General features: G+C 53.3%; 1 protein-coding gene across 1 annotated transcript in view; it reads left to right on the forward strand.

Annotated features, from left to right (window-relative positions):
• Positions 1-24,810, forward strand: part of LOC115456845 (trichohyalin-like) — a 160,793-nt gene that overhangs the window by 49,683 nt on the left and 86,300 nt on the right. The window contains 2 exon segments of the mRNA XM_030186168.1: positions 16,475-16,537; positions 24,119-24,248. Coding sequence (XP_030042028.1) covers positions 16,475-16,537; positions 24,119-24,248 — 193 coding nt within the window.

The raw sequence follows: 24,810 nt of genomic DNA on the forward strand, positions 1-24,810 counted from the left end.
TGCACGAAGTTGTAGGAACTCACATGCAAACAAATCGTGAGCTGTTCAAATACACGTGCGTCTGAAGGGCTACAGAGTGCATCAAAGAAGCTATGCAGAAGCCAGCTACAGCAGTAAGAGTGTCCAAATGGAAGGCACGTCAAGCATGGTACTAAAGGCTGGGGCTGATCTGGCAAGCTTGGATCATGGAGCAAACTTGCGGTCAGCTGTGGTTTCCAGAACTCCAGTTTTCTGCTTGTGTGTTTCAACGAACACTTCCTGCATCGTAAAATAGGAGTCCAAAGGGCGTGATGCTCTAATTTCAGTTTTTATAACCGTTTGGGAGTGAGACAAGCTTGAAATCGGTTGTGTTGAAATAGTCTCCACTTATAAGTAATTATTGCAATAGGGTCAGAATTCAAAGGCACTTATTTAATTAACAGGGTACCGCTAGTCGGATAACATAGTAACTTGGTCCTAAAAATAAGTGGACCAAGTGAAGCCGGCGAAATGCTCGTCAGGGCTGGCTTTCTTTTTTCCATTATCGGGCGAAGCCGGCCACCTCGTAACCACGCCCCTGTCCTGCCTTCACTACCCTACCGAAACGCCCCCTTGAAGTTTGGCCCGCTCCGCGACGGAAAGCAGTTGACGCCGGCCAAAATTGGCTTTCGATTATACCGATTTGGCCGGGTTCGGGAGATGGCCGGCCATCTCCCAATTTGTGTCGGAAGATAGCCGGCGATCTCCTTTGAAAATAAGCTGGATAGTAACATAGTACATGACGGCAGAAAAAGACCTGCACGGTCCATCCAGTCTGCCCAACAAGATAAACTCATTTGTGCTACTTTTTGTGTATACATTACCTTGATTTGTATCTGTCATTTTCAGGGCACAGACTGTAGAAGTCTGCCCAGCACTAGCCCTGCCTCCCAACCACCAGCCCCACCTCCCACCTCCGGCTCCGCCACCCAATCTCGGCTAAGCTTCTGAGGATCCATTCCTTCTGAACAGGACCTTAGAGATGGTCGACCTAAATGTTGAGATGGGCGACCTTAGAGTTGGTCGTCCCCAGTTTTCGGCGATAATGGAAACCGAGGACGCCCATCTCAGAAACAACCAAATCCAAGCCCTTTGGTCATGGGAGGAGCCAGCATTCGTAGTGCACTGGTCCCCCTGACATGCCAGGACACCAACTGAGCAATCTAGGGGGCACTGCAGTGGACTTCAGAAATTGCTCCCAGGTGCATAGCTCCCTTACCTTCGGTGCTGAGCCCCCCAACCCCTCCCAAAACCCACTCCCCACAACTGTACACCACTACCATAGCTCTAAGGGGTGAAGGGGGCACCTAGATGTGGATACAGTGGGTTTCGGGTAGGTTTTGAAGGGCTCCCATTTACCAGCACAAGTGTAATAGGTAGGGGGGATGGGCCTGGGTCCGCCTGCCTGAAGTGCACTGCACCCACTGAATGCTCCAGGGACCTGCATACTGCTGTCATGGAGCTGGGTATGACATTAGAGGCTGACAAAAAAAAAAATTTAATTTTTTTTTGAGGGTGGGAGGGGGTTGGTGACCACTGGGGGAGTAAGGAGTGGTCATCCCGATTCCCTCCGGTGGTCATCTGGTCAGTTTGGGCACTTTGTTGAGGCTTAGTCGTGAAAAAAAATGGACCAAGTAAAGTCGACCAAATGCTCGTCAGGGACACCCTTCTTTTTTCCATTATCGGCTGAGGACGCCCATCTCTTAAGCACGCCCAAGTCCCCCCTTCACTACGCTTCCGATACGCCCCCGTGAACTTTGGTCGTCCCTGTGATGGACTGCAGTTGAGGATGCCCAAAATTGGCTTTCGGTTATGCCGATTTGGGTGACCCTGAGAGAAGGACACCCATCTCCCGATTTGTGTCGAAAGATGGGCGTCCTTCTCTTTCGAAAATGCCCCTGATAGGAGACCTTTCTAGTTGAGGTTCACTAGGTTTCAATGGGAAGCAAACTGTCCACAGTACCTTTTTCTTTTCCTGGAAATCTAGATTTCCCCCCCCCCCCCTCAAATTGTACATATCACAAGAGCTATGAATTGTTGCTTTCTGGCTGCATAGGATATGTGCTTTAGGATCAAATTTTGGTAGCCTTTTTACCAAGCTACGGTAAGCACCAATGCATAATTACCACAGCTTAAAATGGCATATCACAGGGCATTCTGAGGCGTCCCGCACTACTTTTCACATGTGTGTGTGCTACTGGCACACTAAAAAATAAAACTTCTTTTTTTGCCGAGGGGGTGTATCTGGGGGTGGAGAGTGGGCATTTCTGTGGTAATCTATTAGTGCAGCTACATTGCTGTCCAGTAACTAATTACCGCAAGATTAGCACATGAGCCCTTACCGCCTGCATATGCTAATTTTTGTAAATGACCACTCACTAATGGCAGCGGCGTAGCAAGGGCGGGGCGGTGGAAGCGGTCCGCCCCGGGTGCATGCTGCTAGAGGCTGCATAGAGCAGCCGTGTGCCTGTCGGCGCCGCTGGTTCCCTGCTCCCTCTGCCCCGGAACAGGTTACTTCCTGTTCCAGGGCAGAGGGAGCAGGAAGCCAGTGGAGCTGACAGGCACGCGTCTGCTCTCTGCACCCTCCAGCAGCCAAGAATGCATCGGGGGGGGGGGGGCTTGATGCACCGGGGAGGGGGGTGTCGTGCTGCACCCTGGGGGGATGGACGCTGCTGCACCCCGGGGGGAGGGGGGGTGCGCAGCGGCAATCCGCCCCGGGTGGCAGCCGACTTAGGATCACCACTGACTAATAGCAAGATTAGCGCACAGCCATTAAATCGGAAAATGGAAAATCGGCCACTTTTTGCTGCAGCCATTGGTGTTCCAGGAACCTGTTTTCTTTATCACTTCTTCTCTGAGATCAGTTGATAAACGGTTAACAGTTTGTTCTTAGGTGGAGTGCACCCCACACGCCTAGAACTCGACCATGAATTTCAAATTATTAGCCCATAACCTTTTTCTGAACAGCTAACTTCTTCCTTCTTTAATACCATGACTTAATTTTATGGCTAATTTCCTATAAATGCTGCAGTGATACGGACAATAACTTCTGTGGTTTTTTTGAAGCCCTTCAATGAGCACATCTGAAAATAAACCAAACGAGTTTGTTATAATCGGTGGCAAGTTCGTTATGATTTTGTCCATTTGCTATGCTCTCTGCCATCATCAAACACTGGTTGGGTGTCAATAGTGCAGTGGAGACAGGGAAACAGCAGGGTAGTGTTTTAACATAAGCATGCGGCTGCTTATTAAATAGAGAACCCCACTACCCCCATCCCCCATAAATGGCAAAAAGAATCATTGTTGCATTGATCAAATGCTGGACAAAACCCTGTTTGGTCAAGGTTACTTACCAGCTCATTTTCGAAAGTGATCGCCGGCCATCTTCCGACATAAATCGGGAGATGGCCAGCGATCTCCTGAACCCAGCCAAATCGGTATAATCGAAAGCCGATTTTGGCCGGGTTCAACTGCTTTCTGTTGCGGAGCTGGCGAAATATCAAGGGGGCATGTCGGTAGGGTAGTGAAGGCGGGACAGGGGCGTGCCCACGAGATGGCCGGCTTCGCCCAATAATGAAAAAAAAAGCCAGGCTTGTAGAGCATTTCACCGGCTGTACTTGGTCCCTTTTTTTTCACGACCAAGCTTCAAAAAGGAGCCCCAACTGACCAAATGACCACCGGAGGGAATCGGGGATGACCTCCCCTTACTCCCCCAGTGGTCACCAACCCCCTCCCACCCAAAAAAAACATCTTTCAAAATATGTCGTGCTAGCCTCTATGCCAGCCTCAGATGTCATACTCAGGTCCCTGGAGCAGTTTTTAGTGGGTGCAGTGCACTTCAGACAGGTGGACCCAGGCCCATCCCCCCCCCCCATCTGTTACACTTGTGGTGGTAAATGGGAACCCTCTGCGCCCCCCCCCCCCCCCAAATTGCAGAGCTGGCTATAGCTGGGGAGAGAGCCTGGGGGGGGGGGGAGTGGCAATGCATTACTCCAGGAAAAAAAATTAAATGATCTCAGGTTCCAATCTAATTCATGTTTAATGTGCGATAAAATGCCATAAATAAGTAAATAAATATAAACTTTTAATGTTGAGCACCTGATTCTCAAAGTGAACATATTCCAAACACTATAATGAAAATAAAATGATTTTTTTTCTACCTTTGTTGTCTGGTGACTGTTTTTCTGATCATGCTGGCCCAGTATCCGATTCTGCTGCTATCTGTCCTCTTAACTCTTCTTTTCTTCTTCATTTCTGGTCCTCAGCTTCTGCCTATTTTCTTCATCCATGTGCAGTTTTTCTCCTCTCTTCCTTTTCCCTCATCTCATCTCCTTCCTCACGCTTCCCTCCATCCATGCCCAGCATTTCTTCTCTCTCCCCTCCTCTCCCCTGCCCTCCATCCACCCATGTCCAGTGACCCTTCTCTCCCCCTGCCCTGCATGCACCCATACCCAGTGACCCTCCTCTCCCCTGCCCTCCATGCACCCATGTCCAACAGTGACCCTCCTCTCCCCTGCCCTGCATGCACCCATACCCAGTGACCCTTCTCTCCCCTGCCCTCCATCCACCCATGTCCAACAGTGACCCTCCTCTCCCCTGCCCTGCATGCACCCATACCCAGTGACCCTTCTCTCCCCTGCCCTCCATGCACCCATGTCCAACAGTGACCCTCCTCTCCCCTGCCCTGCATGCACCCATACCCAGTGACCCTTCTCTCCCCCTGCCCTCCATCCACCCATGTCCAGTGACCCTTCTCTCCCCCTGCCCTCCATCCACCCATATCCAGCGACCCTTCTCTCCCCCTGCCCTCCATCCACCCATGTCCAGTGACCCTTCTCTCCCCCTGCCCTGCATGCACCCATACCCAGTGACCCTCCTCTCCCCTGCCCTCCATGCACATATACCCAGTGACCCTCTTCTCCCCTGCCCTGCATGCACCCATACCCAGTGACCCTCCTTTCCCCTGCCCTCCATCCACCCATGTCCAACAGTGACCCTCCTCTCCCCTGCCCTGCATGCACCCATACCCAGTGACCCTTCTCTCCCCTCCATCCACCCATGCCCAGTGACTCCCTTCTCTCCCCTGCCACCCCTCCCGAGTTGTTCAGTGGCGACTTCTCCCTCCCTACGGATCCATCCCTCACCAACCTGCCCTTCGAATTCTTCAGGACAGGCAGTCTTGCCTGCCCGCTGCCAGCGCTGACTCTCCTCTGCCGGTTCGCGCTTCAAAATGGCCGCCGAGACTTACAAGGGCGGCCTCCAAGACTTCAGTAGAAGTCTCGTGAGGCCGCCTCTGGCAGTCTCGGCGGCCATTTTTAAAGTGCAAACCGGCAGCGGGGGAGAGTTAGCACTGGCAGCGGGCAGGCAAGACTGCCTGCCCCGAAGAATTCGAAGGACAAGTCGGTGAGGGAAGGAGGAGGGAGGGAGGAGAGCCGGCTCGCGGGTTTTAACAACCAGCTCGCAAGTCGGAAGAAAAGTTAACAACCGGCTCTTGCGAGCCGGTGCGAGCCGGCTCCAGCACACCACTGAATTATACCCTGTTTTAGGAGGTCTTAAAGTTTTATTTTCAGTATAACCTTTGACCTCTGCTGGAGTTATAGAAGCTAGTAGCATTCACTTAATGGCAGATTCCACAATCCTTGCTTGTGTAGGTGAAGCGCTGTTGCTCTGTTTGCAGAGTACTGGAACTGTGAGTACTTTGTTTTTGAAACTCTGTGTGTGCTGTTTTAGGTCTTGTTGTTTGTTGTTAACATAAAGCCCTTTAAAAAAAATTGTTAATGAGTTTTTACCACACTTATTAACACGTAATATTAAAATTAGTGCATGGCTATTTACTGCCTGAGCCTGAACTGCCACCTATTTTTAGAAGGTGGTAAGGGCTCATGCGCTACTCATTCGGTAATCAGGCAGCTCATGGCAATGCGGCCACGCTGCTGATTACCACCGGAAATGCCCCCCCCCCCCCCCCCCCCCCCCCCCCGTGATAGAAAATAGAAAATAATTTTCTACTGTGGGAAACTGCGCACGCCAACTTCGGAACTACTGCTGGGCACCCGTGCTACTCTGGCGGTAGGGTCGATTTGGTGTGCGCTACCCGTGGCGTAGTAAAAAGGGCCCCTAAGGTTGGTGGATAAATTTTTGCTATTAGGGGAAGGTGTGTTTTTATTCTCCTTTAGGACGTGTCCTTTCAAGTGCTAATTATATTTGCATCACTGAAATGTTCAATGGACATGAATTGAGGTTGAAGGGGGCAGACTCAGGAGTAATGTCAGGAAGTATTTTTTCACGGAGCGGGTGGTGGTTACATGGAATGCCCTCCCGCGGGAGGTGGTGGACATGAAAACGGTAATGGAATTCAAACATGCGTTGGATAAATATAAAGGAATCCTGTTTAGAAGGAATGGATCCATGGAATCTTAGCGGAGATTAGATGGCAACGCCGGTAATTGGGAAGCAAAACCAATGCTGGGTAGACTTCTACGGTCTACACCCTGATCGTGACTGAATAGATAGGGATGGGCTGGAGTGTAAGTTTTAAGGGGCTTCGACGTTAGCTCCAGAACTTAGTACAAGAACAGTGCTGGGCAGACTTCTACGGTCTGTGCCCTGAGAATGGCAAGGAGAAATCAAACTCGGGCATACATATAAAGTATCGCATACCATGTAAAATGAGTTTATCTTGTTGGGCAGACTGGAAAACTCTTTTTATTGGAAAAAACTAAAAACAAATAACATACAAATCAAAAACAAGCCCCTAGCTATACACGGTCCTCCTATCTATGTACACCCCCTCCCCCTCCTCAATAGTACAGTGGAAACTGTTTATTAGAAAGACCAAAGAAAAAAACCGGACATGCAAATCAAACCCCAGGCTCCTAGCTAGACATGGTCTGCCTATCTATGTACACCCCCTCCTCAATAATACAATGGATCAACCCCCCCCCCCCGACCCCCCACAACCCCTTCAGACAACTGGCACACAATCCCCTGGGAAGCATGTCCCCTCATGGCGGCTTAAGCCTCACGTGTCTCCACCACCTCGAAGCCACCCCCACCCCTTTTTCCACCCTTTCCCACTTCGCCGCTTCCTGCACCGCCCTTACCACATCCCAGCTGACTACCTCCGCCGGCCGGACCTCCTGGTACAGGGACACCCTGCAGCGCGCCATCCAGAGGCAGTACCGCAATATCACCGAAATCAGAAAGCGTGTTACCGGATCCCCGCGTCCCTCTCCACCCCTCTGGGCCATACACCCAGTCCGCATAGCTGTAGTTGCGGAAACTGGGGATCTGCAGCAACGAGGAAACCCGGTCAGAGACCTGGACTGTAAATGGGCACCTCACCAGGAAATGCTCCATCGTCTCTTCAGTTCCAGCACATTCCTCCCGTGGGCACCCTCTATCCCGCACATTGCGATATTTCAAATTTCCTCGGACGTACAGTCTACCGTGAAAGGACAGCCACGCCAGGTCTTTATACTTCACCGGGATGCGGTTCGAAGCAATCAACCGTAACCCCTGCTGCATCCGTGGGGCCGGCGCGTCCCTCAGCGCCAGAGGAGCTGAGAACACCTGCGCCCGTACTCTGTCCATCCAGACCCCCCGTTGTCCTGCCTTCACCTCCCCCACCGTCAGCCCCCACACCCTCACCAATTTCACTAGGGTCTTGCAATAACTCACCCCCCCCGGAGCCCCCCTTCGCAGTGCCACTACCCTCCCCCCCTCCCGCCATAGGTCCCAATATCTCGGCCACCACTGCAGGACACTCCTAGCCCACCCCGGTGGCTCCCGCCCTACCGCCCTCCCCAGATTGAACTGCAGGAACAAAGCGCTGAAAAACAGGACTGGGTTTATCATGCCCACCCCCCCCCTCCCTCCTAGGCAGATAGGTAACATTCCGTTTTACCGGATTCGTCCTGTTGCCCCAGAGCAGCCGGAAGAACACCCCATACAAGGCCGTGTACCGGCTCTCCGGCAGCAGGCAGATGTAACTGACGAACAGAAACAAAGGAACTAAGTGTGCCTTGATGAGCTGTACCCGCTCCCCCATGGTCATTTTCCACCCCTTCCATCTATCCACCCTCCCCTTCACTTCTTGGAGACACCTATCCCAGTTGTAGAGCCTATAATCCCCCTTCTCGAAGTATATTCCCAAGACCCGTATACGTTCCACAGCTGTAGGAAACCTACCTCCCAACTCAAATTGCAGCCCCTGATCCCCAACCCACAGGCTATTGGACTTTTGAAAATTGACCTGCGACGCTGTTGCCTGCGAGTATTCCTGGATCAGGTTCTGCAATCTACCTCCCTCCCTCTGGTCCGCTACCCACACTGTAACGTCATCTGCATACGCCACGACCCTTAACTGGTTATTGTCCCCCACCTCCACCCCTTCCAGCCCCTCCGCCCCCCCCTTCTCCAGCCGTCTTATAAAAGGGTCGATGGCGTATGCATACAACAGCGGGCTGAGTGGGCACCCCTGTCGGACCCCTGCCCCTACCTCAAACCCCTGCCCTCTCCACCCGTTAACCAGGGGAAAACACCCCGCATGCCGATAGAGTAGCTGTAATTGCTCTATCCAACCCTTCGGAAACCCATAGCGCTCCAGAATGCTCCATAGGACACCCCACTGCACTCTATCAAACGCTTTTTCCTGGTCGAGTGTTACCAACAGCCTACCATGCCCTCCCACTCTACTGCGTTCTACCCCCTCCCGCACCCACGCTGCAGCTTCCAAGACCCCTCTCCCTTTAACCCCACATGCTTGCGAGGCTGCTAGCAAATCCCCAGACACCTGCCTCATTCTCTGGAATAGCATTCGCGCAAAGATTTTTCGATCCGTATTAAGCAGTGCTATAGGCCGCCAGTTGGCCAGCATCGCCGGGTCCTTCCCCTTACTTAGTAGGATAAGAGCCGCCTCTGTCAAGGAACTAGGCAAGGAACCCTCCAACTGGGCTGCCCCCCATACCCTCACCAGGATCGGCACCAGCTGCTCCTTAAAGGCCTGGTAGAACTCAGTTGTTAGCCCATCCGGCCCCGGCGAGGTCTTCCTGTGGAGCGCCCCGATGGCTTCCTCCACCTCCTGTTCTGTCCACGGGTTCAAGAGGGCCTGAAGCTGGGGTCCCCCGTGACCTATCCCCGGGGTTCCTTCCACATAACACTCCATCTGCTCCATATCAATCTGCTGGGCTGAAAGGAACACCGCAAAGTGGTCCCTCACTGCCCCCAGAATCCCCTCCTTGGTGTCCTGCAGGACCCCCTGTGCATCCCGCACCCCTTCCATCACCCTGCGCGCCCTCCGCTCCCGGCAGCATGCGAAGGGGTCCGGGCTACACATTTTCCCGAAGTCCCGCTCATACACCAAGGAGGTGTAGCGGTTGTACTGTACCTGCTCCAGGAGTGCTTGGAGATCATGTATTTCTTCCTCCCTCCCCCCTTGTGAAATCAATGTGTCCCTCTTTTTCTTTATTGCCATGCCCAACTTTGTCCTTTCCCTCCCCTCCCTTCTCGCCTGTCTGAGAAAGAATCCCCGCGTTCGTCTTTTCACTGTATCCCACCACTCCCCCAATGATTGAAATGCCCCCTGCACTGACACCTGATCTTCCAAAAACCGGCGGTACTCCTCCCGCACCTGCTCGCTACCTAACCACTTTAAATTTAGTCGCCATAACCCCCTCCCTGGCCTCTGCGCTGCCGCCCCCCCCCACCTGAAGGAGGACCATGTGGTGGTCTGAAAAGTCCACGTCCACGGTTCGTGGACCCCCCAGACAAACCCCCTTCTTTACCAGGAATCTATCGATTCTACTTTTACACTGCCCTCGAAAGAACGTGAACCCCTCCTGTTCCTCACAGAAGGCCACATGCGCGTCTACCAGCTCCGCCTCCCGCATGATCCCTGCCAGCCTCACCCCGTCATAGCCCACCTGTACCGATCGTCCCCCACTATCCTTTTTCCGCAATATGGTGTTAAAATCTCCCCCCCAGACTACTTGGCGCGAAGTGTATAGGTAGGGCTTGATCTTCCCAAAGAGGAGCACCCTTTCCTTCTTGCTTTGGGGCCCGTACACATTCACCACCCTCAGTGCTCTATCCTCCCAAATCGCATCCACAACAAGACATCTCCCCACCCCCAGCTCCACCACTAGCTGAATATTCACCCGGTGGGACTTAAATAAGATCCCCACCCCACCATACCTCTCCCCCGCCAACCCCCACACCGAGGGACCCCACTTCCAGGCCCGCCTTGCCCGCCTGATCACCTCAATGGACCGCAGCCGAGTCTCCTGGAGCAGGAAGCAATCTGCTTGGACCCTCGCGAACCAGTCATACGCTAAACCCTGCTTCTTCGGAGAGGCGATGCTGGCCACATTCAGCGTGGCAAATGTCAACACTAAGCCTGCCATCCTCATTGCGAGTCACGGGTCTGCTCACTCCCAACTTCTTTCCTTATCTCCTGGGATACCCCCTTCTTACCCTGAAGCAGGTCCTCTGCTATGCGGTCTACATCATCCCCTGCCAAATCCCCCTCCCCCCCCCCCGCAGCCGTCCTGTCTGCACCTTACCCCCCCTCCCCCTTTCTTCCTTCCTTTCTTCTTTGCTCTATCCGGACCCACCCCCTGATCCCTCCCTCTCCCCTCTTCACCCCCGCCCCCTACCTCCTCCTCCGAGTCCTCCACCTCCCCCAAGTCCTCCAAGTCCTCCAGATCCTCCTCTAGCTCCACTCTGTCCCCCCAAGCCAGCACTTGGGCCTTCACCACCTGCCCGGCCCCCTCAGCTTTCCTCTTACTCCCCTTTCCCCTCCCTCCCTCCCTTCCCTCTTCCGCCTCCCTCACCCCTACCCCTCCCCCCAGAGCCTTCCCGCCCTTCTTCCTACCACCAGTACCCTCCTCCAGTGCTTCCTCATATTTCCGTTTGCCCTCTCCAATCCCCCCTGCCGCCCCCTCTTCCTCCATTAACTCCACCTCTTCTCCTTCCCCCTGTTCTTCCTCCTCCCTCCCAACCTCCCTATCCTCCTCCTCCTCCTCCAACACCTGAAATCTGTTCCCCCCCCTCTTCCCCTGCAGCGACCCCTCCCTGCCCACCCCTACTTTCCCCCCCCTCCGAAACTTCCCTTTCCTCTGTGGCACTTGTACCCACTCCCCCTCTCCCCCCTGCTCCACTCCTGACCCAGCCCCCTGCCGCCCCCCCTCCTGCATCCCCTCCTTCTCCCCCCTTGCCCCTCCCTGCCTATCACCCCCTGCCCTATCCCCTCCTCCATTACCCCCCCTCCCCGTCCCTTCCCCCACATATCCCACTCGTTATGGGCCGCCCTAGGGCAGTTCCGATATGCATGGCCTAACCCGCCGCAGAGGTTGCACCTGATCGCGGTGCAGTCCTCTGTGGCATGCTGATCCCCGCATCTTCCACACTTTACCACTGGGCATGACATGCTGAAGTGCCTAAACGAACCACATCTGAAGCACTGCCGCGGCTGCCCCTTGTAAAAGCACAGTATCCTGTCACGACCGATAAAGGCAGCCGAAGGAATGTGCTGGACCACATGGCTCTCCTGTCTCAATTTGACCAGGGCTCCCCAACCTCCTGCCCAAACCCTGCTTGGATCCGGTAACTTTGTAAGTGGGGATCTCAGCTCCGCGTACCTCTGTAGCCAGTAGGCTAAATCTGCCCCAGAGATAGACTCATTTCTCACGAGCAGGGTGATCTGCACCAGGTCCGGCTTGCTGACTGGAATGGCCCTGAGGTCCCGCCACTCCCCCTTTCCCCTCACCCCCTCGTACCTTTCCCAGAATATTTCCATCCCCCTCTGGGTCATGAAGCTCAAGTCATATTCTGGGATGTTGATGGGGTGTATACACGCGTAAAAGTCCTCGGGTATAAACCCCATCCCCATCACCAGCCTCAAGACCCGATCCCTGGAGGGCATTGCCCCCTCCCCTATCCATTTGAGCTGTACCACATTTCGCCGCTTAGGCAGCTGTCCACCCCCTGTCCCCGCTCCCCCCCAACCCCTCCCTGGGCCCTCAAAACCACCCGATCTCCCCCCCTCCCTCCTTCCCCCTCCCTGGACTACTGCCGCAAAGGACTTGGACCCCAGCCCCCACCGCCCCCCCTCCACACTTGTTCCAGCCCTTCCCTCTGCCTCCCCCCCCTTCTGTCCCTCTGCCCCTCCCCTCATCCCTCTCCCTTCCTCAATATCCACCGCCCCCTCCCCCTCCCGTTGTCCCCCGTCCCCTTCCCTCTCAGACAAACATCCAGCAACGTCCATAGTCAGTTCTGCGGCTTGGGCTGCCTCCAACTGATTGTCCTGCCCATCACCACTTCCTGGAACGTCCCTGCTCGTCCCTGCCACTGCAGGCTCCAGCCTCTGGGCTAATCGCCTCCTCTCCTCTGTCTCCTGGCGATACTCTGGCACCTGCCCAGTCAGGTCTGCAGCTGGCGATACCAGACTCCCTGCTCGCTCTGCCCCCGAACTCCCTCCAACCTCCGGCACCAGGGGCGAAGCCTCCGGAACTCCGCCGCTCCCCTTGGCTCCTCGCTCCCAGCCGTCCTGCTGGCAGGTCTGCTCCACCACCCGCTGCACATCTGTTAGACTTGCCATGTCCACTTCTGTAGTCAACGAAAGTCTCTCAACAATCGGGTTACTTCCCCCTTGCTTCTGGTGCAGTCCCTCCTGCGTTCTCCCAATGGCTGGCGCTTCCCGGGGGCATGGCTTGTCTGTTCCTGATTCCGCCACAGGCTGGCTGTTAGCACCCCCCCGATTTCACCTCTTGTAATGGACAGCTGGTCAAATGAGCTCCCAGCTGCTGCCCGCTCCTATTCCTCTCTCTCCGACCCCTCTCCTGTAAACCGCCAGCTACTCCATGCTCAGGGAAGACCTCCCCTGCTCCCGGACTTCGTGGGCGGGGCTTCTCCAGATGCCATGCTGCTTCGGTTTCCACTTCAGTCATTGCAGACCCGGCCAAAAATACCGGAGTCTGCCTCTGCTGACCCTTTTCCAACAGGGCCTCCTTCACGGCAACTGTCTCTGCTGTTTGCACAACTGCAGGTAAGCCCTCTGAGACTTCGACCACCACCTCTGTAGAAAACAGGCTGCTACCTGCGTCTCCCTCTGCTGCCTCCATTATCTGGAGTTTTGAAAAGTTACTGAGTTCTGTCCTCCCCTCCACAGGTAGGATCTCTACTCCAGCCCCCACCTCAGAGCCATGTCCTGCCGCTGCCTCCTTATCCTCTGGCTGCTGGGTAAGTCTCTGGACTGTGTTGCCAACTGTCTCATGTATTTTAAAGTGGGGTCACCTCTGAACCCAGACAACTCTTTTGAGTCTAATGCTGCTGAAGACACTGAAGCTTGCTGCAACTGTAGTGTTCCTGAACCCCCAGACTGTGGTATTGAAGCCATCCTTTCTCGGTTAACATAGAGCTCCCTCAAAGGATTCACAGAGCCCTTTTTTAAACAGTTCAACAAGTGTTCTTTTTTCCCCAACAACTTTGATATCCGGGCTTCCTCTTTAACATACATTTGTCTGTGCTCCGCTGGGGCAAATTTACACATAGTTCTTGCCATTTTCAGACATTTTCCTAGCTCCACTACTTCTTTTTCCACCAGCTTAATTCGTCTTACAATATTTACCACACTACTTGCTGGATCATCAGGGTCATAGCTCACTTCAAGGAACTCCTCATCTGACGATCCACTCTCCTCACTCTCACTCTCAGCTGCCTCCAGCAAAGGCTTCTGGCAAACTTCCATCGCCTCTTCCTTCTCCCTTCCTTGGAAGCGCCCTTCTGGGGCCTGTACTATCTTCCTCCCCCCTCCACTGTCTTCTCGCTTACCTTCCGCAAGCTGGGCCATGGAGGGGGAAATGCTCTGGTGGCCTCCACTGGGCTGCTTCTCCCTTCGGTCCACTGGACTCCTTTCCCTTCTCCCGGTAGTCAAACCAGGGAGAGTGCCACTCCTTTCGGCCTTCTGGTCCCGGGCCCCAGGAGGCCCCATAGCCTGGGACTTTCCTGAGGCCTTCTCCCCAGGGACCCTCCTCATCTTTGGGGAGGGAGCTAGGTCTCACTCCCTTTCCACTGGAAGTCAGCAGAGCTCTCTAAAACACCTCCTTCCTCCTCAGCAGACTGGATGGACCATACAGGTCTTTATCTGCCATCATTTACTATGTTACTGTGCATGTTACACTACAAGATGTTATATAATAAGAGAGTTTTGCTCTATTTGTTTCAAAACTTATCGCACTCTGGCCCTGATGCTCAGAAGCAGATGTGTGCGCTAGAGACCATTAGATCTTGACTAGCACCCGCATTTGCTACTGTTGAATGCTCGGAGGGTTCTAGCGCGTGGACCAACGAGCATGCCAAAGCCTAACATAGATAGCATGCAAATCGCATTTAAATTAGACCATTATCAATTCGCCTTGATGCTCAAAGAAGAATGCCCGTAACAAGGGTGCCCTTAACGGTAGCGTTTATTTTGAGGTTTTATATCAGCTGGCGATCCACCGCCCCTGACGCGGCCATTTTTATACTGTGGAAACATGGCCACGTCAGGCATTTTATGTTGAATATCTGGGCGCTTTTAATCTGCTAATAAAGACATTTGGTTTTTTTTTACAAGGTCTGCCTCATTGTTTTATCTTCCGTATTGGATTTGGCAGACCGACTGCCTCGTTGTTGTCTGACTCCTTCCTTTTTAGCCCGATTTTATCCAAATTTTCCCTCGTGTACTTCTTTAAAAGATTTAGGGCCCTGTTTACTAAGCCGCGCTAGAGGCGAGTTAGCGTTTTTAGTGCACGCTAATCAGCGCTCGCTAACTGTGTAGATACCTATATTATTCCTATGGGCGTTTACACGGTTAGCGTTCTCTAAAAAAGCTAGCACACGTTAGTAAACAGGGCCCTTACAGCCCTCCTGTTCAGTGGAATGCAGTGTCCTAACTGGATAATAACAAACCTTCCCCTAAATGTCAAAACACAACAGGAGTCTCAGGCCCACCCAGCTGCTGCACCATTACTACTACTACTACTTAGCATTTCTATAGCGCTACTAGGGTTACGCAGCGCTGTACAAGTTAAAACATGGGGAAGGACAGTCCCTGCTCAAGAGAGCTACCACACTGCTGTCTTCCCCCTCTTCTCCGCAGCATCCCGGCATCTGCGCCAGGGGCGTATCTGCGTGGGGCCACAGGGGCCTGGGCCCCCACAGATTTTGCCCCGGACCCCCCTACCGCCGTTAACCCTCCCTCCCCCGCCTACCGCCGTCACCTACCCCGAGGTCCGCTTCCTCCGGCTTTTTAAAATATTGCTTCAGCTGGCGGGGGACCCCAACCCCCCCGCCAGCCCAGCCGCGATCTTTAACTTCTTCATCCTCGTCGTGCAGCGTGCTGTGAAAGCTGCATGCATCTTTAGATCCAGTTGGATGGAGTCTGACGTCGCAGCACGTTGTAACGTCAACATTCCATGTAGAACCCCAAAGAATAGCAAGATTCTGGAATCCTAAAGAGTAACAAGATTCCAGGCGACGTCAGACTCCATCCAACTGGAACTAAAGATGCATGCAGCTTTCACAGCGCGCTGCACGACGAGGATGAAAAAGTTAAAGAAAGCGGCTGGGCTGGCGGGGGGTTGGGGTCCCCCGCCAGCTGAAGCAATATTTTAAAAAGCCGGAGGAAGCAGACCTCGGGGTAGGTGACGGCGGTAGGCGGGGGAGGGAGGGAGTGTTGACGGCGGTGGGGGGGGGGGGTTGACGGCGGTGGGGGGGGGTTGACGGCGGTGGGGGGGGGGGTTCGACGGCGGTATGGGGGGCTATAATGTGCCCCCTCACTCTAGCCCCTGCCCCCCTTACCGCCGAACCTCAGATACGCCCCTGATTCTGCGCTTCTGTCTCTGAACCCCTTCCCTCTCCGGTGTCACTAGAGGCGTCCCCAGCGCCTACAGTGCTTCACCCTTGCTGCTTGCACCAAGCCCCACAGGCTTCTATCTGCCGCATTCTGCCACACAGGAAGCAGGCAATGACGTCAGCGAGGGCGGGACACCGGCAGATGGAAGCCTGTGGGGCCGGTGCAAGCAGCAAGGATGAATCGCCGCAGGCTCCGGGGACACCTGTACCGACACCGGGGAGGGATGAGGTTCAGAGACAGGAGCGCAGAAGCTGAGACGCCGCGGAGGAGAGGGACAAGATGTGGGGTAGGTGAAAAAAAATCTGTGTCCTTAAAAAAAATCTTTGGGAAGATGTGTGTGTGTGGTGCTGGGGGTGGCGGCTGCATGTGCGCACGGAAGGGCCCATCCAATTTACCTCTAGGCCCATCCAAAATATTGAGTCTGCTTCAAAATGAGAAACATAACAATAATTACAAATAATAAAATGCATACATGAAACTTAAGAAAGGCATAATATGGATTCACTATTATGCTTTATTAGTCCTTCTTACCCAGTGTTGTTTTCCCTGCTTGTTTTTCAGTCTGCCGAGATTTTGCTGTGCTTGAAGATGGAGCCCTGGCTCACTGCCTGCAAAAACAAGAAAGTAAGGTGTTAGATTGTGAGCTATTTAATTCCTGTGGAGTGGTTGTAACCAAGAACTTGGGTCTATGCTGGGGGCAGTGGTGTTCCTAGGGGGAGCGGTGGGGGCGGTCCGCCCCAGGTGCACGCCGCCGGGGTGTGCCGTGCGCGCCTGCCCTCCGTTGTTCTATGCTTCTTCTCTGCCCCGGAACAGGTTACTTCCTGTTCCGGGGCAGAGAAGAAGCATGGAACAACGGAGGACAGGCGCGCGCGGCACCCCCCCCAGCGGTGTGCACCCGGCGGGGGGGGTGTCCCTTCGTGGGGGTGTCCTTTCGCCGGGGGGGGGGGGTCTGCGCTGCATCGGGGGGGGGGGGGGCGCTGCACCCGGGGGGCGGGACGAATCGGCGATCCGCCCCGGGTGCCAGCCCCCCTAGGAACGCCACTGGTTGGGGGCTATTTTTAAAAGGATTTCTGTGGGTAAAACTTGTCTAACCCTCTGCCCGCTCTTCTGCAGGGAATTACGGTGGGGGTAGGCCAGCTCAAATGCATGCTGGGATTTCTCTTTCAAAGTATATAGGGAATAAGATCTCTGTGACACTGGTTTTGAGTGGATTTTTTAAAGGGAGCATTCCTTTAAAAATTGCTTTGCATTCTGTGGCTACTCTGTACAAAGTACTGATGGGCATAGGTGCCAGTTCTGTGGGTGCAGTGGGTGGGTGCTTGAGTACCCCAAATACTGAGCAAACACCTTCAGTGTACCCAAGGAGATGTAATTTGTGCTGAGTTTTACATCCCCAATTGTTTTGGAAAGTTGATTCCTATGCCCGTGGACCTACAGACTACCTGTACTGGCTCAAAATTACCCATCGTCGATTCCATTTCCATATCAGCTCATAAACTGGGTTATCTAAATTACCAGTTTGGGATAACAGATGTTTTCTTCCTGTACAGGGTAGTCGGAGACTGAAAATTAGATTCGGGTAGAATTTGCATGCAGAAAATGTAGGTCCTACTGCCTTCTGATGCTTGGTCTTGTTTCTCTCTGATCAATAAATTTTTATAGCTACAAGTAATCATAGTATAAGCAGGGTTTTTTTTGAGGGGGTACTTGGGGGTACTGAGTACCGGCACCTTTTCCACTGGGTGCTGAAATTGGCCCATGGTGGTCCCCAAGTTTTAATGAAAGAGCTCAGGCTCTACACACCAATTCTGCCTTGTCATAGATTCTGTGACTGGTTGCAGGGGTCCTGGCTATTGTGGGGTGGGTTCCTCAGTGATCACCTCATCCCTGAAGGGTGGCCCGGCATTTGAGTACCGGCACCTTTTTCGCTAGAAAAAAACACGCTGCTCTTTAGGATTCCAGAATCTTGCTATTCTTTGGGGTGCTAGATGGAATGTTGCTAGTCTTTGAGATTCTGCATGGAATCTTGTCACTCTTTAGAAGGGCTTTTTTTGAGGGGGTACTTGGGGGTACCAGCACCTTTTCCATTGTCTGCTAAAATTGACCCATGGTGCCCAAGTTTTAATGAAAGAGCTCAGGCTCTACACACCAATTCTGCCTTGTCATAGATTCTTTGACTGGTTGCAGGGGTCCTGGCTATTGTGTGGTGGGTCCCTCAGTGATCACCCCACCCTTGAAGGGTGGCATGGCATTTGAGTACCAGCACCTTTTTTCTAGAAGGAACACACATAAGTACTTCCTACTGAATCTCCTATAACGAACACTAGGACATGTAGAAAAGAATGATTTCTGCTTTAGTAGAACATTGACATGGAAAATTGAATTGCAAGTAAATGAATTTTTAGAAAGTAAATTTTCTTGGTTAGGTTTCACCACTTCAGTTAGTATATTGTGAAAGTAATAGATGTGATTAGAAAGGATACAGATAGGACTAGATTCTAGTTTACCTCTGACTCATGCTGTTTTAGCTCAGGTCCTGTTTTATGCAATGAGTTTTGTAAAAACTCCAGTCACCACAGGCTTTTCATACCAGATATTCAGTGCTAGGCCATGCCTGGATATTGGTACTGAATATCCAGGTATAAAAGAAACATACATAGAAAAATGTAGACAAAGACCATGTGGCCTACCCGATCTGCTCATCCATGCCATCTGCTTTCTCTATCACTCCCTTATAGATCCAATGTACTTGTCCCAAGATCTCTTGAATTACATAGTAACATAGTAACATAGTAGATGACGGCAGAAAAAGACCTGCACGGTCCATCCAGTCTGCCCAACAAGATAAAACTCATATGTGCTACTTTTTGTGTATACCCTACCTTGATTTGTACCTGTCCTCTTCAGGGCACTGACTGTATAAGTCTGCCCAGCACTATCCCCGCCTCCCAACCATCGGCTCTGGCACAGACCGTATAAGTCTGCCCAGCACTATCCTCACCTCCCAACCACCAGCCCTGCCTCCCAACCACCAGCTCTGGCACAGACCGTACAAGTCTGCCCAGCATTATCCCCGCCTCCCAACCACCAGCCCCGCCTCCCACCACCAGCTCTGGCACAGACCGTATAAGTCTGCCCAGCATTATCTCCACTTCCCAACCACCAGCCCCGGCACAGACCGTATAAGTCTGCCCAGCATTATCCCCGCCTCCCAACCACCAGCCCCGCCTCCCACCACCAGCTCTGGCACAGACCGTATAAGTCTGCCCAGCATTATCCCCGCTTCCCAACCACCAGCCCCGGCACAGACCGTATAAGTCTGCCCAGCACTATTCCCGCCTCCCAACCACAGCCCCGCCTCCCACCACCGGCTCTGCCACCCAATCTCGGCTAAGCTCCTGAGGATCCATTCCTTCTGAACAGGATTCCTTTATGTTTATCCCACGCATGTTTGAATTCCGTTACCGTTTTCACCTCCACCACCTCCCGCGGGAGAGCCATTCCAAGCATCCACCACTCTCTCCGTGAAGAAATACTCCCTGACATTTTTCTTGAGTCTGCCCCCCCCCCCCCCTTCAAATTCATTTCATGTCCTCTAGTTCTACCGCCTTCCCCTCTCCGGAAAAGGTTCGTTTGCGGATTCAGATACAGTTTTCATCTCCATCCTCCGGGAGGCCGTTCCACAAATTCACCACCCTTTCTGTGAAAAAGTATTTTGTCAGGTTACTTCTGCTGCCGACACTGATCCACGTGCGGGTAATATTCAGACCAGTATCCAGACAGTTACCCGGTTAGCAGACTGAATATTAACCGCTAACTGGGTAATTCTTAGCTCCGCCCCTGGACTATCTGATGCATCTGAAGTGTCTCTGGTCCTCGAAAGCTCATGTCTAAATAAATTGTTTAGTCTATAACGTGTCTCCTGCCTCTGTCAGTTTTATCTGGGTAAGTGCTGATAAAGATCCAGTTATGATCTGGTGAGGTGGGGGGGGGGGGGGACTTATCTGGATAGGAACCTCTTCTACTTAAATAAGTCCTGCTGAATATTGGACCCATTCTTTTAGTTCTGAGCAGGGGCGTATCTGAACTGCGGCGGTAGGGGGGGCCAGGGCCAGAGTGAGGGGGCACATTATAGCCCCCCCCCCCGCCGCCGCCGCCGCCGCCGCTGCCATTGCCGATCCCCCTCCCCCCAGCTGCTACCATTTCCAACCCTCCCCCTCCGTTGCTTGCCTACCTTCGCTGGCGGGGGACCCCAACCCCCGCCAGCCGAGGTCCGCGTCCTCCTGCCGCTGCCGCTGCCGGCTGCCTTTGGTCCATTCATTTGTCCATTGAAGCTGGCGCCGACGAAAGTTTCTTTTGACTCTGACGTCGCTGCACGTTGTACGTGCAGGACGTCAGACTCAGAAACATTTTCTGAGCCTGACGTTCTGCACGTACAACGTGCAGCGACGTCAGACTCAAAAGAAACTTTCGTCGGCGCTAGCTTCAATGGACAAATGAAAGGACCAAAGGCAGCCGGCAGCGGCAGGAGGACGCGGACCTCGGCTGGCGGGGGTTGGGGTCCCCCGCCAGCGAAGGTAGGCGAGCAACGGAGGGGGAGGGTTGGCAGCGGTAGGGGGGTCCAGGGCGAAATCTGCGGGGGCCCAGGCCCCTGAGGCCCCACGCAGATACGCCCCTGGTTCTGAGGCACAACAGGAGCTACACAGAAAATCTTACATTGGCTCATGTCTAATCTCCACTCTGTATTAGGAGAGTTGCCTTTATTGAAGCCACAATTCTCATCCCGATAAAACGATCATCCATCTTATTTATGAATCATTTTTCAGTTTTGCAGAACTTGTCCGCTGTGTAATCACGGCAGATATCGGATGCAAAGATCAATGTCCCTGTTGTTAACCAGACTGTTTCATTACAATCTGTCTTTCTTGACAGGATGAGATGACGAATGTTGTAGAGAAAACCTTTCAGTGTTAAAGACTTTACAGAAAAAAAAAATGTTTCGTGTGTCTTTGGTTTGTTTGCGTCAGTCAGTGGTCCTTCGGCGTAAGAAACGTTTGCCATAATGAGCTGAAGTCTTAGGAAGTTTGTCGGATTCTCTGTGATCTGACTCCCAGCCTGTTTCTGAGAAAATGTCGTTTGTGAGACACAGTTCTTACTTCACTGGATGAATGACTTCAGCTCCCCACTTGTAACGTCCAGGGCCACCGAGAAGGGGGGGGGGCAGAATTCCCCAGGCCCAGCTGCCAAGGGGGGGGGGGGGCCAAGCTTCTTCCTCCCTGCCTGCTTCCAGCAGTGGCGTAGGAAGGGGGGGCGGGAGGGGCGGTCCGCCCCGGGTGCACACGCTGGGGGGGTGTCGGCCCCGCTGGTTCCCTGCTCCCTCTGCCCCGGAACAGGTTACTTCCTGTTCCGGGGCAGAAAGAGCAGTGAACCAGTGGAGCCGACGCAGCTCCGAGCGACGTGCACTCGAGGCGGATCGGCCCTCCCGCCCGTCCCCGGCAAGTAAGAATTCTCTCCGGAGGGGGGGGGGGTGCGCGCCGCAGAGGGGGGGTGCGTGCCGTGCTGCACTGGGGGGGGGGGGGGTGCGCAGCGGCGACCTGCCCCGGGTGTCAGCCGTCCTCGCTACGGCCCTGGCTTCCAGGTCTGTCTCTCTCCTGCTCCTGCATGCCAGGACCCAAATTATTGCATTAACACAATAACCCGGGTTATTGCGGGCATGCATTCATCCGGGTTCCGGCACACAGGAGCAGGAGATGACAGACCGAGGGAGGAGCACCCAGACACAGGAAGGCAAGGGGGTGGGCGGGGGCGGCGGCCAAATGTTGGGGACAGCGCGGCAGCGGCCCAGGTGTGTGTGTGTGGGGGGGGGCAGCCCTACCCCACCCCAGGCCCGGCTATGTCTCTCGGCGGCCCTGGTAACGTCTGGTCCCATTTAGGCCTCTGTGCAGCGGCTGGTCTGTGCCGATTCAAAGCACAAAAGCATTTGTTAGCACCTGTCATAACTTCTAGAGGACAAACGTGGAACAGGGTCCCTGGTATAATCTTTGGACGAGAGCCAGCAACTAATTAGCACTTTTGCCTGTTGGCAACTGGAGTGTTTCCGCCCTTCTTACCGCCGACCATGCTGCAGAAACCTTATTTGAAATTCGGCAGCCCTGCTCTCCCCAGTGCAAACTCTTTGCTTCATCGTCCTCTTCCGGGGATATTTTATTTTTGTTTTAATTAAAAGGTGCCTGAGTGACTCAGCTTCTAGGGCAGACACAGAGCAATTAGCCAGGAGACTGAAGTCCCAGGTCCCAGGGGGCTCTACAGTGAATGTGTGCTGATGATTCTTTTTCCCCCAATCACAGCTTTTAGTTAATATAAAACTAGGCATAGGGTAGGCCAGTGACGTCTGAAAACATTACGTCCTGAATGCTTTGACGTGTGGCATGTATGGAGAATTACTGTAGGTGCAAAGTGTAGAACAGTTTTTCAGCACGGGGGACGTAACACTTGGGCGTGTCGTCATTGATCACTGGAATATAACGTTAGAATAGGCTTATAGCATTCTGTTTGAAAGTTAGGTCTTTTAACTTTTTAAAAAGTCATTGCTGTTGTAAATATTCCAGTGACATTTCCTTTGTTAACAAGTTTATGACCAGGGCAGGGGGAGCAAAATTCCCCGGGCCCGGCCTCCAAGGTGGGGCCGGGCCAAGCTCCGGTAAGCTTCTTCCTGCTGCCTGCTTCCAGGTCTGTCCTCCCCTGCTCCTGCGTGACAACCAGGACCCGGATGATTGCATTAGCGTGATACCGTGTTAATGCAGTCATCCGGGTCAAACCGTTGGAGCAGGCACACAAGAAGCAGCTTACTGGCGCCGGGCCCAGGCCCCCCCTTGGAGGCAAAGACAGAAAGGAAGCGGGCAGGCGGGAACAGCTGTGAGTGTGAGGGGGCGGCTTGCGGCAGTCCAGTTCTGCCCCGGGCCTGGCTATCCAGCTCATTTTCGAAAGTGATCGCCGGCCATCTTCCGACACAAATTGGGAGATGGCCGGCGATCTCCTGAACCCGGCCAAATCGGTATAATCGAAAGCCGATTTTGGCCGGGTTCAACTGCTTTCCATCGCGGAGCTGGCGAAACATCAAAGTGGCGTGTCGGTAGGGTAGTGAAGACAGGACGGGGGCGGGACGGGGGCGTGCTCACGAGATGGCCGGCTTCGCCAAATAATGGAAAAAAAAAGCCATGCTTAACGAGCATTTCGCCGGCTTTACTTGGTCCCTTTCTTTTCACGGCCAAGCTTCAAAAAGGAGCCCAAACTGACCAAATGACCACCGAAGGGAATCGGGGATCACCTCCCCTTACTCCCCCAGTGGTCACCAACCCCCTCCCACCCCAAAAAAAACTTTTTTGCCAGCCTCTGTGCCAGCCTCAAATGTATGACAGCAGTATGCAGGTCCCTGGAGCAGTTTTTAGTGGGTGCAGTGCACTTCAGACAGGTGGACCCAGGCCCATCCCCTCCTACCTGTTACACTTGTGGTGGTAAATGGGAGCCCTCCAAAACCCACTGTACCCACATGAAGGTGCCCCCCTTCACCCCTTGGGGCTATGGTAATGGTGTAGAGTTGTGGGGAGTGGGTTTTGGGGGGGATTTTGGGGGCTAAACAAGGGAAGGGAGCTTTGCACCTGGGAGCTATTTTTAATTTTTTTTTTTAATTTTTAGAAGTGCCCCTTAGGGTGCCTGGTTGGTGTCCTGGCATGTGAGGGGGGCCAGTGCACTACAAATGCTGGCTCCTCCCACGACCAAATGCCTTGCATTTGGCCGGGTTTGAGATCGCCAGCATTATTTTCCATTATGGCTGAAAACTGATGTCAAACCCGGCGAATTCTGACATTTGGCCGGGCCCAACCGTATTAGCAAAGAAAAAGATGGCCAGCCATCTTTTTCAAAAATACGGTTGGCTCCGCCCGCTTGCGGCGCCGACCCCGGGGATGGCCGCCACCGTTCGATTATGCCCCTCCAGGTCTCTCAACGGCCCTGTTTATGCCTTGCCGAGAGAGTCTGAACGTTCTGTGTCTTCCTTATGCCTGCCCTAGAATTTCTGCAATAAAGTCAAACATTTTGCTTTCCAGTGAAATGTTTGGAGTGAGTTTTCTGTTTCTGACAGCCTCAGTCCTGCAGTGGTCCAATGGCTATGTCTGACTGAACCCGTTTCTCCCTTTACCACCCCAGTTGAGCAACATTATGCTTTAAACATTCAGAAGAACAAGCTAGTCCAGAAGGACATTCGAATAGCCAAGAAGCTTCAAGATGAAGAAGACCAGCAGAGCAAGCTCCAGTGTTTACAAAAACGACGACAGATGTAGGTCAATCCACTTTTATTTGACTGGGCTTCAAGGTCCATTTTCTGTTTTTGTTTCCTACTGGTCTCACAATTTTTTTTTTTTTTTGTGAAGGGGTTTTAGATAACCAGAGCACAGCACTTTAAACTTGATTTTATTCCAGCTATTATGTTTTTTTTAATTAAAATTTGTGAATATTATACGCAGGACATAGACAAAGGAGGGGTTAAGTGATTTGCCCAAGATCATAAGGAGCAGTAGTGGGATTTGAATGAGGCACCCCTAGATGTGAAACTGAGGGGCCCTTTTACTAAGCCGCGTAGGCGCCTACGCGCGCCCAACGTGTGCCAGTTCGGAACTACCGCCCAGCTACCGCGTGCAGCACTAACTGGGCGGTAATCGCCAGTGTACCCGCGCGCTGATGATTACTGCCTGGTTAACGCGCGAGACCTTACCACTAAGTCAGTGGGTGGCGGTAAGGTCTCAGCCCAAAATGGATGTGCGCCAATTTCCCCTGGTACAAAATAAGTACCTGAATATATGTAAACCGCTTTGAATGTAGTTGCAAAAACCTCAGAAAGG

Source organism: Microcaecilia unicolor, chromosome 13 (genome assembly GCF_901765095.1).
Source record: "Microcaecilia unicolor chromosome 13, aMicUni1.1, whole genome shotgun sequence".
In the NCBI taxonomy this organism is placed as follows: domain Eukaryota; kingdom Metazoa; phylum Chordata; class Amphibia; order Gymnophiona; family Siphonopidae; genus Microcaecilia; species Microcaecilia unicolor.